Source organism: Mauremys reevesii, linkage group 2 (assembly GCF_016161935.1).
Source record: "Mauremys reevesii isolate NIE-2019 linkage group 2, ASM1616193v1, whole genome shotgun sequence".
Taxonomy (NCBI): domain Eukaryota; kingdom Metazoa; phylum Chordata; order Testudines; family Geoemydidae; genus Mauremys; species Mauremys reevesii.
The window spans coordinates 171462259-171477986 of record NC_052624.1 but is presented as its reverse complement, the minus strand read 5'-3'; the positions used below and the strand labels follow the sequence as shown (position 1 = coordinate 171477986).

At 37.3% G+C, this 15728-nt stretch overlaps 1 protein-coding gene across 3 annotated transcripts in view; it reads right to left on the bottom strand.

Moving 5' to 3' along the window:
- The window catches only part of CDYL (chromodomain Y like), a 180173-nt gene that overhangs the window by 81950 nt on the left and 82495 nt on the right, over positions 1 to 15728 (bottom strand). For all 3 annotated transcript variants that reach the window (XM_039527409.1, XM_039527408.1, XM_039527407.1), the window contains one exon: positions 12818 to 13484. In XM_039527409.1, coding sequence (XP_039383343.1) covers positions 12818 to 13484 — 667 coding nt within the window. The remainder of the gene's footprint in view (positions 1 to 12817; positions 13485 to 15728) is intronic.

The following is a 15728-nucleotide window of genomic DNA, read 5'->3' as shown; positions in this document are numbered from 1 at the left end:
ACATAATGGAAGATGAAATTGAACGTTAAATGAAAAGTAATACACAACGGAGGAAATAATTTTAACTACTCATATACCTTTCTAGATTCTAAATTAACTCTCTGCTCAGGAAAACAACTAGACAACTCAATCAATACTTCTACTCAATATGCAACAGCAGTCATACAAAGCAAACAAAATACAAGGTCTAGATAGATCAGGTCTACTGTTTCCACCCATCCACTAAGCTTGTTATCTCACTTAAAAGTTAGACAGACACCTATTAGGGATAGTCTCAGTATATGTAATCCTGCCTCAGCACGAGGGGATGTATAAGAAAACCGACTGAGGTGCCTTCCAGTCCTACATTTCTATGATTCCATAAGGATTGTGATGGAGATTGATATGGAAAATTTAATGACAATAAATCAATGGTATGCCCTCACTTGGAACACTGTGTTCAGTTTTGGTTACCCCACCTCAAAAAGGATATAGCAGCATTAGAAGGCATTCAGAAATTGAACACTCTATTCTACACCAGTTCTGTGGGTGAGATCTCTGAATTGACTCCTAGATTAAAACATATTTGGAGAATCTAGGACAAGCCATTGGTCAGAGATGACAACAGGAATTATTGGGGCGTGGAAAAACTTTTTATACAAGAGAAATTGAAAAGATTGCAATGGATTGCTTTAGAAAAGAGACAAATAAGAAGGGAGATGACAAAATAATGAATGGTAGAGAGAAAGTAGATCAGAAGCTTCTTCTATTTTGAATAAGGGTGAACAGGACAAGAGGCATTCAAACAAATTGAAAGGTTCTCAATTCAAAACTCACAAAAAAGAAATATTTTTTCCACACAGCTTCCAATTAGTCTCTAGCATTCATTACTACAGTATATCAGAGGCTAAGAGCACAGCAGGATTGAAAAAAGGCTCAGGCATTTATATGGATTTAAAAAAAAAATCCAGAGTTAGAGTAGCAATTTCTTTAAAAGCATTTGGAAGGAATATAAATCCTTCATATTTCTTTAATTGTGGAGCTGCTTTGCACCCAATTCAGTCTTCTACACCAAGTGTCATCAGCCTCATGCCACTTTGAACATACACCCCTAAGTCATCCTCAGAAGCAAGGGCTGGCATGAAAGCAGATTTATGGCAACTCTGTAAAAAGAATCCTCCTACATAGGGAAGATCTTCTCAGGGCAGATGTGCCCAATGTAGAACCATATTGCAGTTGTGGGTCAATGCTAAGCAGTCAAAGCATGGTCTAGAATTGAGGCCTCTGACTGTCTAAAGTCTGCCAGATCTTTGAAATACTTAAAGCCTGTGTATCCTGCCAACTCTGAGTTTGTAGGTTCTGTAGAGACTGATGAACAGCTTTTAATATACTCTTATAGGCTTCAATGGCAAACAAATTCTGAAATCTAACTTTATGGGGGGGGTGGGCAAGGGAGAGAAGGAGATGGAAATTTGAATAAATGTATACAGTGTTGAAACTTAAAGGCAGGTTTCTAAACTCCAAGGAATTAACTCTGAAACTAAACACTTTAGGCTTTGCAAACTAGGTCTGTGTATGGACCTTTTATCAGGCTCTTAGAAAAGAGAATCTAAGACAAGCAAGTATCAGTGAAAGATTACCCAACAAAAAAGCACTGGAAGATTTTTTAAAAGCAAAAACCACCACTTACTTTCTTTTTTCCTTTTGTTATATGTGTCATAACACAAAAATGCCTGTGAACAGATTCACTTCAAATTTTGGGGTGGGGGGGAACCCCCAAATCCCACACATCATCCTTTCGAAAAAGAACATACTAAATTTCAAATGCAAAGGATCTTTTTTTGAAGAATACAGAGGTGGGCCAAAATCAGGCTAATAATGAGAAGCTGATTACAACCTTATCTATGGCAAGATTAGTGTATTTCCATAATTAACATTTGAATAGTTATTAAACATTTAGAAAAATTTATTCTGATGGGCACATGTAGTGGGTTTTTCTTCCAAGATCAATGATCCTGAACTGCCTGAAGCACTTCTTTAGAGTAAAACAACCATCAACAGAAAGACTAGAAGCCTTTTTTTCTTAAGTTAACGTAAGGAAGAGAGTTTAATGTAATGAAGGTGAAAGTAATGGGATTTTAAACAATATTGTTTTTTGTTGTTGTTTTTCTTAAAACTACAAGTACAGGAGATTGCGTAGTGTTCTTTGTTTGGGATTTCTATGTTTGCTTGTTTGTTTTTCTTTTGCCAAATAACAGGTTAAATTCAAACTAGTAGTCCGGTGCTTTGAAGAACAGTGTATTACAAGAAAATTGACTTAAAGAATTATCCCTTTTCATTGTGTCTGTATATGTAAATGAGGGCTGTTAATTAATCACAGTTAACTCAAGTGATTAACACAAAACAAATTAACTAGATTAAAAAATAGTTGATTAATCACGGTTTTAATCACACTATTAAACAATAATAGAATACCAATTAAAATTTATTATCAATATTTTTTGATGTTTTTCTACATTTTCAAATATATTGATTTCAATTACAACACAGAATACAAAGTGAACAGTGCTCACTATTATTTTTTATTACAAATATTTGCACTGTAAAAAAGAACAAAAGAAATAGTATTTTTCAATTCACCTCATACAAGTTCTGTAGTGCAATCTCTTTATCGTGACAGTGCAACTTACAAATGTAGATTTTTGTTACATAACTGCACTAAAAAAAAAAAAGTAAAACTTTAAAGCCTACAAGTCCACTCAGTTCTACTGCTTGTTCAGCCAATTGCTAAAGTAAACAAGTTTGTTTACATTTATGGGAGATAATGCTGCTCGCTTCTGTTTTACAAGATCACCTGAAAGAGAACAGGTATTCACATGGCATTGTTGTAGCAGACATTGCAAGGTATTTACGTGGTAGATATGCTAAACATTCATATGCCCCTTCATGCTTTAACCACCATTCCAGAGGACATGTTCCATCCTGAATTTAAATTGGTATTCTATTATTGTTTAACAATGCAATTAAAACTGTGATTAATTGTGACTTTTTTTAATCTTGCGATTTTTAAAAATCATTTGACAACACATTTATAAAGGTGTACCATCAATCTGAAAATCATATTTGTTTGAAAATAATGTATCTAGTATAGCGTCAAGTTATAGTTATGATTAACACAACTGAAAGTTGGGGGAAAGGATATATTTTCCCATTTCTTTACTTTGTGGATTTGACAGCACTTAGTGTATAGTCGGTTTCATTGTGTGCAGTATAATCTGGAAGTTTCTCCCTTGATGAAAGGACCTTTGTAAACAAACTGTAGAGTAGAAAACCCCTTTACAATATTTATTTAAAAAACAGTTGGGGACATACTGTTCAACTGGTTATCAGAAACTGGATTTAATTTAGCATTTCTCTTTCATGAAAATAAACTTCAGTATAATCTTTCTGAATCTATTTTTATTTACAATATGTATACAGTTCCTATTAATTTGTTGATCAAATTTGGATAAAAAACAGGGAAAGTAGCTGAAAAACTTACACCCCTCCACCCACCCAAACATACACATACTTCCAGGGTGCCAGCAAAACAAAACCTTCAGCAAGCCAGCCCTCTCCTCTTCAGACACTGCTTCCAACTATTGTGCATCTCAGCCTTAACCGCTCTTATTAAATGCATGTGAAGGGTATAGCTTCACGTTACCATACCCTTGACAAAGGCTCTCCTAAGAGGCTCTTAGACCCTGGGTAAGGTGTTAAATAACATTACATCCTGGATTAAAAACTGTTTTCTGTTGTTTAACCAAACAGTTAATTTTCACTGTTAGTTTAAAAATTAATTCTACACTGTTAATTTTCAGCATGACAGCGGCTGACTGTCCGTGTTGTTTAATACATTTATTAATTAACTGAATAGTGAATGTGAACATGGTGGTGGCATCATTTCAGGACCACATTTTATTCTGGTTAAGAACAGAAAAAGCTGAAAAACTTCAGCAACCTAACAAAGACAGGTGAACGGACAAGCTTGATGGCAGATTTAAAATGTTGCAATACACTGCACACTGGAAGGAATAATTTGAACTACTCAAACACATTGCTGGGTTCTAAATGAACTGCAACCACTCAGGAAGAAGACCTGGGTATCATTGTGGACTTTTGCTCATTCAGCTCTAGATGAATTAGTTAAGTGCTATCACATAGACAACAGAGAGTACACAAGAGCACATGCTATTATATTTTTGACAAAAATGGTGAAAGTAAAAACAAAACCAAGATTACTTTACTCAATAGATTTTAATTCAATTCATAGCAGATGAAATAGGTGCCTAAACTACTTTAATATTAAATTGTTATATTGAGGCCAACCAGGTCAGAGCCCCGCTGTACTGTACAAACAGAGAAAACGACAGTCCCAGCCCTCAAAAAATTTATAATCCAAAAAGAGACCATACTACTATAAAAATATAACATCTTCAATTCAAAGATATAATCACACTCGTAAATGAATAAATTCATTAGCCAAATATAATACAATAAACACTTTAGACCGAAGTAGTGATTTTCATCTAAGTATCTCAAAATGATTTACATATCATTGAGACTCACAACACACCAAACAGGTGGGGAAGAAGTTTAATCTTATTATAATTGGGTAAATGGAGGGACAGTTAAATTAAATGACATGTCTTAGATTATATGACAAACTGGTGGCAGAGCAGGGAACAGAAATGAGGAACTATTCAACATCTAATATGAAAACACTAGTAGGGCTGACAGACTCTCCTCATAATGGAGGCAAGATATGAAAAACATGAAGAAAATACTGTATTTGTGAACATTTCTTAGTGAAAATGTATCTACAGTACATCTGTACGTACCTGCTTACTGTATACAGTTTATGTGGATATGCAATAAGCGGACAATATGATTTATTAAAAATTGAAATTGTTTTTATTGTTATATGAATTCTCATCAATGGAAGCTGAAATAAACCAAAAGGTTCTAGGGTTTACTGGGTACAGAACACATTGCTTGGCTGTTGAAAGAATGAAATGATATCCACAAAGAACACATCTAGGTCTGTTCCAAAGCCAATGGAGTCTTTCCATTGACTTCAAAGGTCTTTTGATCAGGACCCTAGTGCGTAGTAGATATACTTATGAATCATAAAAGTTAAGGAATGTTCAGATCTGGGATTTTGCTTTGGACCCATCAGTTACGTATATTAATATTAAAAAAATAAAAGATTTGGATCAATTTGTATTTCTGAAGTAAGTATGTTGCTTCAATTTTACACGATCATTTCTAAGAAAGAGGATGGTGAACAATGACTCCCTTATCTAATATACTATACCATCTATAATTGCCTATTTTGCCTGAATTACTTAGATAAAATGTCACCACAATATCTATTTCTAGTCCAACTTTACCAGATTTTCAAACATATTGCATCTAATATTTAATTTTGAAAACCAAAATATAGGGTTTTTTTAGCAAGTCATTTAAAGCATTTAAGGTAGTGGAGGTTTTCTATTACTTGTGTTACTACAAATAGAACCACACTGAAATAATAACTCAAAATGTCAAATTTAGTTATTGTAAGATGTCTGGAGCTGTTACCTAAATATCAAACTTAAAAAATTCAGCACATTTTGCACACATTGAGAGAAATAAGAACTCAGTTTTCCTAGGCATTGTACCATTAAGGCACTAACGTCTGTAGTAACAGGTGCAAATAAAATTTGTACCAGGTAAGCATTTTCAAAGAAGGGTGTAATCAGGTTGAAAATAACTTTGGAAAATATGGCAAAACAAAATAGCTGAAAACAACTGCATAGTCTTGTACAGACATTTAAAGGGCAGTTTAGTCTCAGAGGATCTTGAAATTATAGTCTGGAACATATTGGAAAATCATTATGATATGTTGCCAATCTGTAGCTCATCATCACCTATCTGAAAAATCTCTCTCTTTGCAAGACTAGGTAATGTTGGTCATCTGATGTGCATAAGAAGCCTCTGAATATTATTGAGCCTAGGTAACACTGAAAATTACTTCCCTGTCTTTACTTTCTATTGTTATTGTTTCTTATGACACATCTATTGATTGGCAGAGATTGATGAATTGTGTATATGGGAAAAAAAGTAATTCCGTATAAAGAGCAAAGAATACATTTCTTTGCTGATATAGCCAAGGTTCCTCAAGCTTGGAGAAAAGTTACTTTTCTTCATGGTAGTTTTATGTCTGTGCACTTTATCATGGCTGTCTTATTTCCTACTAAACTGAGACACTGTAAAGACAAGAGATTTTTATATATATAATTTTAAACTCAAAAATCTCTTTATATCTCCCAGATTTATAACAATCTGGGAAAAGGGAAACTGATGCTGCCCTATTTGATTCTGTGATAGTCACATTGTGAGCTGTTGTCTGCAGTTTTTTTTTTTCTGCCTAGTGTAAAATAACTGACTTATGTTCTAGATAGGTTTATAGATTTTGATTTTTGGATGATGATTTTTTTGCTTTGCAATTAAATAAAAAATAATTTCAAACTACTAGGGTCAGTGGAATGGTGGCAAAACAGTAGTTTTTGCATTAGACCGTATATTACATGGGATATTTCAGAGTTGCTAAGCCAATATTTTCTGCTGCCTAGTATCTTCCTAGTAACACATTTTTCATTACGTTATTGTGTTTTAGTGTGGAGAAAGCCCAAATTAATATGCAGTATTTTGACTTCCAAGTTTCTTCACAATACAGCTGTGTCTGAACGTTATTAAAGCTAACCTTCTTATCCTGTCCTCATACTGTTTCCTGCCACATCCGTGCACCTATGATTGTCTGAGTATTGCACTGTGCCAGGTCACTGGAAGAGCATTCATGCTCAAGCAGCTGGCATCACAGGAGATGATTCATATTTTGAAGCTCTCTGCCACAGTCACAGGTACTGGAGCCAGTGACGTAGTCCCACTTGATCATCACGTCTCTGGATGAGGAGTCAATTAAGGCAGTGTCACATCTGCACCAGGTGGTAGGTGCTTAACTGGTGGGAGCCAGTCCCTGTCAGCCTTAAAGGTGGTGAATCCTGCTAAACACCTCGTACTACCACTTTCCCACTTCTTATTAATGTGTTGCTACAACCTAACATTAATAATCACAACAAAACCCCCACAAGCCTTGTCTTTTTCACTCAATGTGGAAATAGGACAGTGAGACACTTCAGGGACAAGTGATATTGAATACACCACAGACTTAAAATTATTTGAGTCATACACTGTTTTAAAAATGCTCAGCCTTCTTTATGGGGAAGGCAATCACTTGCAATAAAGAGGTGCATAGTGTTAAAATGATGCTTTTACATTCTGTACACACTTATTTATGGAAGGGTGAGAAGCAGTGAACTCCATGTATAATTCCTGCATGCTTTAGGCTCAGCACATCCAGCTGTGTGTAGCAGACAACCAATTGGAATATGCACTGATAACCAACCTGTTCTATTGTATGCCATAACTGACACTCGAGCTATGCCCTTGAATGTTTTGGTTTGGTACTGTTTAAGATGATTCTGGCTCCCTCTTTTCTAACTGTACGGAAGGGTGTCTTGCAGAAGAAGTGTAGGCACCTGTCTGTATCAGTAATTGTGTGGAGTCACCTTCAAGACCTGGGGTTGATAGAATTTTCTTTATCTTAGTGTTAAATGAGTAGAAAAGAATTAAGGCTAAAATTGCTTTCTGTACTGAAAACTGCAACCTAAATAATGTATGTTTACACTGCAATTGAGAGCGAGCAGGGCTCAAGCTAGTTCTCTAAGAATACCAGTGACCTTGTGCTTTGGGCTGGAGCTTGGGCTATCAAGCTGAGGGGGGTCTGGTGGTCTTGAGAGGCTGAGCTGCAAAATCCACATTGCTATGTTTAGTGTGTTAGCTCAAGCCCCACTAGCACAAGTCTGTCTACCTGGGCTGGGAGACTCACTCCTAGCTGCAATATAGCCACACACACATACTCTAAATTATACTTTTGACAACAGGTCCTCACAAGTGCTACTTCTTTTTGCATCCCCAAATTATTTCAGCGTTCATTAAAACCTTATTTCATAGTGAATATGGTTGCCATTTGGAAATACTCCAACTGTTAATATGAGCCATAGGAAACAAAGAAATTGACAGGAATTGTGCAATCACGTGTGTGGACAAATGCCAATTACTCAACAGGCAAGTTGGATGCCTCTAGGGAACAGCAGAGAGCAGACCAAGGCAGCATGTCTGAAGACTGCAAGGAAACAGAAATCTAGTGGGAGTTGAATAAATATGTTTTATCATTTAGTACCATTTTCCTCTCTACTCTGTGAGGGAACCATGAAGGCACACAGCCAAACATTACACCTGCCTCCTTTCCCCAATAGACAATGAAGAAGCAGTTTGTCCATGAGACCCTCGGGAAGATTCTCCCTCTCATAGACTAACAGGCCAACATCCCAGACATTTCTGTCTGATATGGTTATCACAGATTTAAGGGGTTTTAGGTGGCTTTTCAGACTGTTTGTACTCTCCTTAATAGCTTCTTTTCATTACATACAATCAGTGAACATGTTCATATTATAAACAAAACTCACTGGAATGCCATGAGATGAACACAATTTCTATTGTTTATCACTTTCGTTAGTGACAGCTGGGACAGCTTTGATAGAAAAGATTAAAAATAGAAAGGAGCATAAACTCTGGCAAATGAAGTGTAAAAATATAATTAGGAAGGCCAAAAAAGAATTTGAAGAACAGTTAACCAAAGACTCAAAAAGTAATAGCAAAAAAAATTTTTTTAAAAAAATGGGGCACACGTCATTGGCCACTGTCGGAAGACAGGATACTAGGGTAGATGGACTTTGGTCTGACCCAGTATGGCCGTTCTTATGTTGATTCTCTCTCGATTCACTCTCCTTCACCCTTTTGCCCCTTTCCCACAACAAAGTCCTCCTTGCCAATCCCCAGCCCTAGGAAACCCCCAACATCTCCTCCTCTGCTCCTGCTCTCTCTGATTGCAGGATTGGCAACAGCGTGATTGACTTGGCTATGTGGCTGATCTCGTGAGATTAGAAGAACTTGTTTGATGAAATTGGTTTTCAACAACCACACATCATTAAGTCTAGTGTCTGGATGGTAAAACAAAGGCTAGGATACCTAAAGAGACTGCATTTCTGACTTCTAGTTAACCACTGTTGCGAGACAGATGTTTACTTTTGTTACTGGCTTGGTATATCTTATGGAAGAACCACCACCAGTTTGGGGTGGGTCTGCCCCATTTCTCAGCTGTTTGTCCTAAATCTGGTATTCTCAGCTGTGACCCACTGAGGCACGGTGATAACTTGACAAATGCAATCTTGTCCCACTCATATCTATTTAGAATGCTGCTGCAAAGATCATTTTGCTAGCTTGTCTCTTTGATCACGTCGCCCCTCTTTGCATTCCTCCACCAGCTCTCTCTTCTTTATTGCACATCAAACAGGAGCTATTTGTCTTCACTTTCAAGGCCCTTTACAGACTTTCCCCACCATACCCATAATCTCTCACTTGCTACAGAGATATTGACTCCTGCCTTGGATGGGCCCACGATGCCAGCCTCCATTCGGCACTTATTAAATTTTCAAATAAGCATTATCGTGCTTCCTCACATGCTATCCCTCATGCTTGGGAGGAACTGCCCATAAACAGTCACAAAGGTACCTCATTATCCCCCTTCACATCCCACTCTCCTTTGTCCATGATGTCTACAAAAAACTTGGTAACAGCTATGTTCTGAGACCACTGCCTATCATGCTGAGCAATATTGTCTCATTCTTTCCTCACACTCCCCCACCTGTCTGTATCCATCTGTTGTCTCTTGCCATATTCTTAGACTATAAGCTCTCTGGCGTAGGGACCATCTTTCGTTCTGTGTTTGTACAGTGCCTAGCACAATGGGGCCCTGGTCCATGACTAGTGATCCTAGCTGCTACAGTAATGCAACTAAATAAAATTATTAATAATAATGATCTAGGCCCTGGGTTTATTTCAAGGCATGTGCTCTCAATGTACATTAGATAAGTAGAGCTGGATGGGTAGATGGTTTTCCCATCCCAAAAGGTCAAAATCTTGAAGATTTTCATGAACTGACAATCTGAAAATTATTTTGGTACGAGTCAATCGAAACCTTGTGTGTCCATAATTTGGAAGTATTTAATTTTTATTTCAGCCTAGTGATTTAATGTTTTACTATTAAATTTTAATACTAAAAGTAGTTTTGAACTGAAAAAATTGAATGTTTTGTTTTGAAAAATGTCAAAACGTCCCATTCTGACAAATTTGAAACTTTTTTCCAAAAACTTTTTGAAACCAGATATTTGTTAAAAATCGACCATTTCCCACAGTTTCACTTTCAATGATCTGGCATTTTCCAACAAAAAACGCTTTGTGGAAAAATTCCCAACCAGCTCTAATAATAAGTTTGTTTTAAAATATCACATGGTTTAAGTCCTCCTGACTACATTCCCCTCCCCGCTTCCTTTTTGTCCTATTGTATCTGCATCTATGAAGAAATAGAGGAGAGCCAAAACATTTACACAGTGCCACAATCATAAGTGTTAATAGGCAGGCTTTTGAAGACATTCCTGAGAAGATGTTTTGTTGACATGACAGTATGTTGACTACCTGGCCAGCGTATCTACATCTTTTTAAATGCATGACAGCAGTTGAGAGAAACAGTAACACCTTACCAAATATACAGGTATATGCACCTGACACAATACCACTTATCCTCCACAATGTAGAGGATAAGTGGTATTGTGTCAGGTGCATATACCTGTATATTTGGTAAGGTGTTACTGTTTCTCTCAACTGCTGTCATGAGCTACATGACTGAAGCATCCTTCATTTCTAGTCATGTGAGACTCCACGCAATTCTCCTCTCTCCACTTTCACTGGAGGCACTGTACTGTCCCCTATATTGCCAATGCTACTAGTGTAAAGGGACTGGATGTTGGAAATGGTTTTGTCATTTGTGGCCAGTTATTTGCCTGACAAGTTTCTTTGTTTCCTCCGTTTCTTTCTCTGGATGCTAGGAGGCAACTACACTGAAGAGAGAGTACATTTGTCAGTTCACAGTGGGCATCCATACAACACTTTCTCACCATATCAGTTATCACAAAACCACTGCATGTGCACACACCTCTAGTTCATCTACACCAGTGACTTATTGACTAAGTTTCATACACTGCAGTCTCTTATGTTTATCTCCAGCTTCTGTTTGTGTCCTTTGAGATTCACATTGCACATTCACCCCATGTACAGCAAGAGATAGTCCTGCCACCAATATGTGCATTAAAATGATTCCCTTGTTCATCTGAAGCACAGTGGATTGATTTGTGACCTGACACCACAGCTCCTAGAATGAGTTCCTCATTGCCCACCGCTTTCCAAACTCTCCTATTGTGTCTGGGTTTTCAGAAAATCTGAAGAGGAGCAACAATGTGTATGAGCTACAGGCAGAAGTGAAGTCCTCAGAACAATCTCTTTTGTGTCCATCAGTTGTGCATGTAGCTGCCAGGGGCGGCTCTAGCCATTTTGCCGCCCCAAGCATGGCGGCACGCCGCGGGGAGCGCTCTGCCGCTCGCCGGTCCCGCGGCTCCGGTGGACCTCCTGCAGACATGCCTGCGGAGGGTCCACTGGTCCACTGGAGCCGCCTGCCGCCCTCCCGGTGACCGGCAGAGCGCCCCCCGCGGCATGCCGCCCCAAGCATGCGCTTGGCGTGCTGGGGCCTGGAGCCGCCCCTGGTAGCTGCTATGTTTGCAAGGGCAAATTCTTAGTTTCCAAAACATTTTTGTCAGCCCTTCAGCCTCAATAGTACATCTGCAGATTTTGGCCTCTGCATCACATTTGCAGATGCAATTTTACACTTTTGAAAATGTAGCCCTAAAAGTGCACTCACAAGAATATTTATAAAATTGTACAGAACAGTCTAAATACGTTTACAGTTATTCTTCCCCTTGAAAGAATAAAGACTTGGGAAATCAAAGGGGTGAACATGAAGTTTTTAAACAGGTTTCAATTATTAAAAAGCAGTTTGTCCTTTTATGGTGTTACAAGTTTTGTAAAGCCACTTGAATAAATTCATAGTAGGTCATTGAGATATTAGTAAATTTGGTCTTTAAATCTAAACTTTCAATGTAAAGTGAATTATATACAGCCAAACACTGCTAAATTTAATCAAAATGCAAGACAGAATTCAGTTCAGAAAGAAAGTGCATATATCTGCCCAATTGGCTCAAATTTGCACAGAAACCAACCATAAGAACATTATTATTTAAACCATATAATTCTGATGGCTTTATTCCAATCAACAGTTAGGCAAAAAGATATGCAAACCAAAAGAGAGAACCACTGTAAAGAACCCCTACTAAAAATTACGCGACTATTTCCATCATTTATATTCCTAGCATTCATGACAAATTTGAGTCTCACCTATTTAGAGAAATTTAAAGCAATGATGTAATCTTTGGGAACGGTACACTGATGTCAAGTCAAACACAGATGCATCTTATGTTGATTTTTAAAACACAAATGCCAATGGAATTCAGTGAAGAACGCAAAAGCTGGCAAACCTCTCAAAGGCATCTGCAGTCACAGTTATTTTAAAATAAAGCAATTGTGAAATCTCCAGATTTGGTTTAGTACAGCAGTTATTCTCTCAACCAATCAATATACTGCTCAAACAGGTCAGCTGAACAAGTAACTGTTTGCATATGACAAATAACAAAAAAGTCCAGTCAAAAGGCTAATCTACATAAAAATGTCAAACGTATACACTTACCTTTTCCATTTATTGTTAATGCTGATGCAATTGTGGCTGTTACTGGCACTGGTAACTGTGGCACTAATGGATGTATTCTTGGCCGGCTCCCCATCCTAGCACGCTCTGCACCAGGTCCTAATAAAGCTCCCATCGGTTTTTCTGCTGCCACTTCTGGTGCTACAGAGTCTTCTTGATCCTGTTCTATGTGGTCCAATTTATCAGGGCTTTCATTTTGAAAGTCATCAACTGCTGTCCTGCTTTTAATAGGACTTTTGGGAACAAGGATTTTAATACCTGATTTTGCAAGGTCCATATTTTTCCTGCCAGAAAGAGATGGTGAATTGTTTTTCCGGAACTTCTGGGTGGCAGTAAACAATTGATTATTTTTTGACTCCTGGTCTTTGCCAATCACTAAAGATTTAGGTGGCGTCTTTGAAAAAGAGCTATTGGTAGATCTAGAAATTTGTTTTCTGGCATTATTTGGAGAGGTCCTGTTTGTCCTGGTTAATGTGCTTTCTTTTTGCTTTTCATTGTGACGCCTATTAAATTCATGTATATATTCCTCACAATTTACAAGGTGCTGTTCAGGTTCCCAGGTGTCATCTTCACTCTCATATCCTTTCCATCGCACCAAATATTCTATTTTTCCCTTCTTGTTTTTCCTCTTGTCAACAATTCTCTCTACCTGTTGAAAGGAAAATTAAAAGTTAAACACGGATTTAGATGTAAAGAGGAAAAAATATGAGAGAGCAATTGCACATGATATTAGATGCACATGGAACACTTTTACAGGAATATAGATTAAAATATTTTTATGATTCTACTGTGAGATTGTATTCTTCCACTGCTGACTGGCAATGCAGTTTAATGTACCTCAGCTCATTACTTCGATCTGTTAAAAGCTGTTTGGAATATCAAAAATGTTCCGATACAGAAAATATTTTGTATGTTCATGAATCTGAATCTAGCATATCTCAGTTATCACTTTGAGTGAAATCTTGGCCTCACTAGAATCAAGAGATGTTTCGCCACTAACTTTGATGGGGCCAGAGTCCTTTTAACTTTAAGGAAAAAATGTCTTAATATGTTTAGACAGAATGTTTAGATAGCAAACTGTTTATTTTACAAAACATATTGGTTTAATATTGTTTGATAATCTATTTATTTAGCATGAGTCATGTGTGAAGTTATTGGTCCTAACGATATATTCTTTGGTGATCAAGGACACGGTATAGCTCAGGAATCAAGGGAGGATATGTGCCATTACATGAGGAAGGCTTTTCTTCTGACAAAGACAAATAACTGAGAATCAGGAGAACTGATCCTGATCCTGGCTCTGCCAGACTTCTGTGTGTCCCTAAGCAAATCACTGTGCCTCAGTTACTTATTCCAAAATGGGAATGGATAGTATTATATCTTACTTTTATAGGCAATGCAAGAACAGCCACAAGATTATCAGTTTCTTCTGTTCCACTTCCCCCACAGGAGATGCCTTTTGCTCACCCCTTCCATCCTAAACTATTTTTGTTACGATGCTCCTGCTGCTCCCCTTTCTTCCATGTTCTCCTTGTTTTTGTTTATATGTTTTGTTTTTTAAAAGGGACTCTTACTTTACTGCTGCTCAGTGTTTTGACCCATCATGAGCAAGGGCTCCCATGTATGACCGTACTGGATGCATGTATCTAGGATTACCTCTGAAGGATACTTCTACACATCAAATTCGCAAGTGTGTGGTTAAGCTAAATTAATGTCTATAGAGTGATTAGAAGAATGGAGGGCAATATACAAGTGCAAACATTATTGTTGAATCATACTGCTGCTGACAACAAATTGTGTTAAATGTACCTCTTAGTTTTGAATTTATGTATTTAAAATTGCATGTTTGTGATTTGTATTGAACTTCATATGTTTGTTTCATTTAGACTACATAATTATTTTAACTTCGGCTACAGTAAAATCTATATGACCTGCTGTAACAGACCTTTGTGATAGACCGCAGGTACTCTACCATAAATATCCAGCCACCGGGATGTTACAAAGGCCAAACGTATAACTGGGTTCAAAAAAGAATTAGGTAAGTTCATGGAGGACAGGTCCATCAATGGCTACTAGCCAAGATGGTCAGGGACGCAACTCCATGCTCTGGCTGTCCCTAAACTTCTGACTGACAAAAGCTGAGACTAGACAACAAGGGATGGATCACTCAATTTCCCTGTTCTGTTCATTTGCTCTGGTCTAGCTGGACCATTGGTCTGACCCAGCATGACCATTCTTACATATCTGCATTCGACTAAAGCTAATAGCTTTTTTTTTTACCAGAATTCCCTTAATAAGCATTACTTTACTGTTCAAATATATGGTACTACTATTTCAATACACTGAAACAAAATTTGTGAAAAATAAATTGTCAAAACATTTAACTGGTGACATTTTCTAATTGCTAAACAAATAAAACTTGAAATATTTATAATTTATTTTAGAGCTGATTATATTAACTCTTTTACATATTCATGGGACTGATGGAGAATGGGCTAGACATCGGAATATGAAATCAAGGCATTCGCTTTTCCATAAAACAATAGATGGAAAACAGCCTGAACAAAAATGTTGTCTCAGAGTGAACGAATACAAAGTTTACCATATGGATGTAAGGAAGAACAAGCTATCAAGAACTACTGTTAAGAGACAGACTGCCTAGAAGTGCTTATCAGTGTAAACCAGAAATGTTAAATTAAAAGCAAGATGAAAGAACACAAAAACACCAGAATCTTGGTCTTGTATTGTCAGAGAGTAGTGATGATGACTCTGTCTTCCTATCTCCATCTTTCTCTTGTACTTCTAAAACAAAGATAAAAAAAGCACTAACCTCAGAGAAGATGAGCTACAAATAGCGGTAAGGAAATTTATATTCTCTAACTCAAATCTTCAT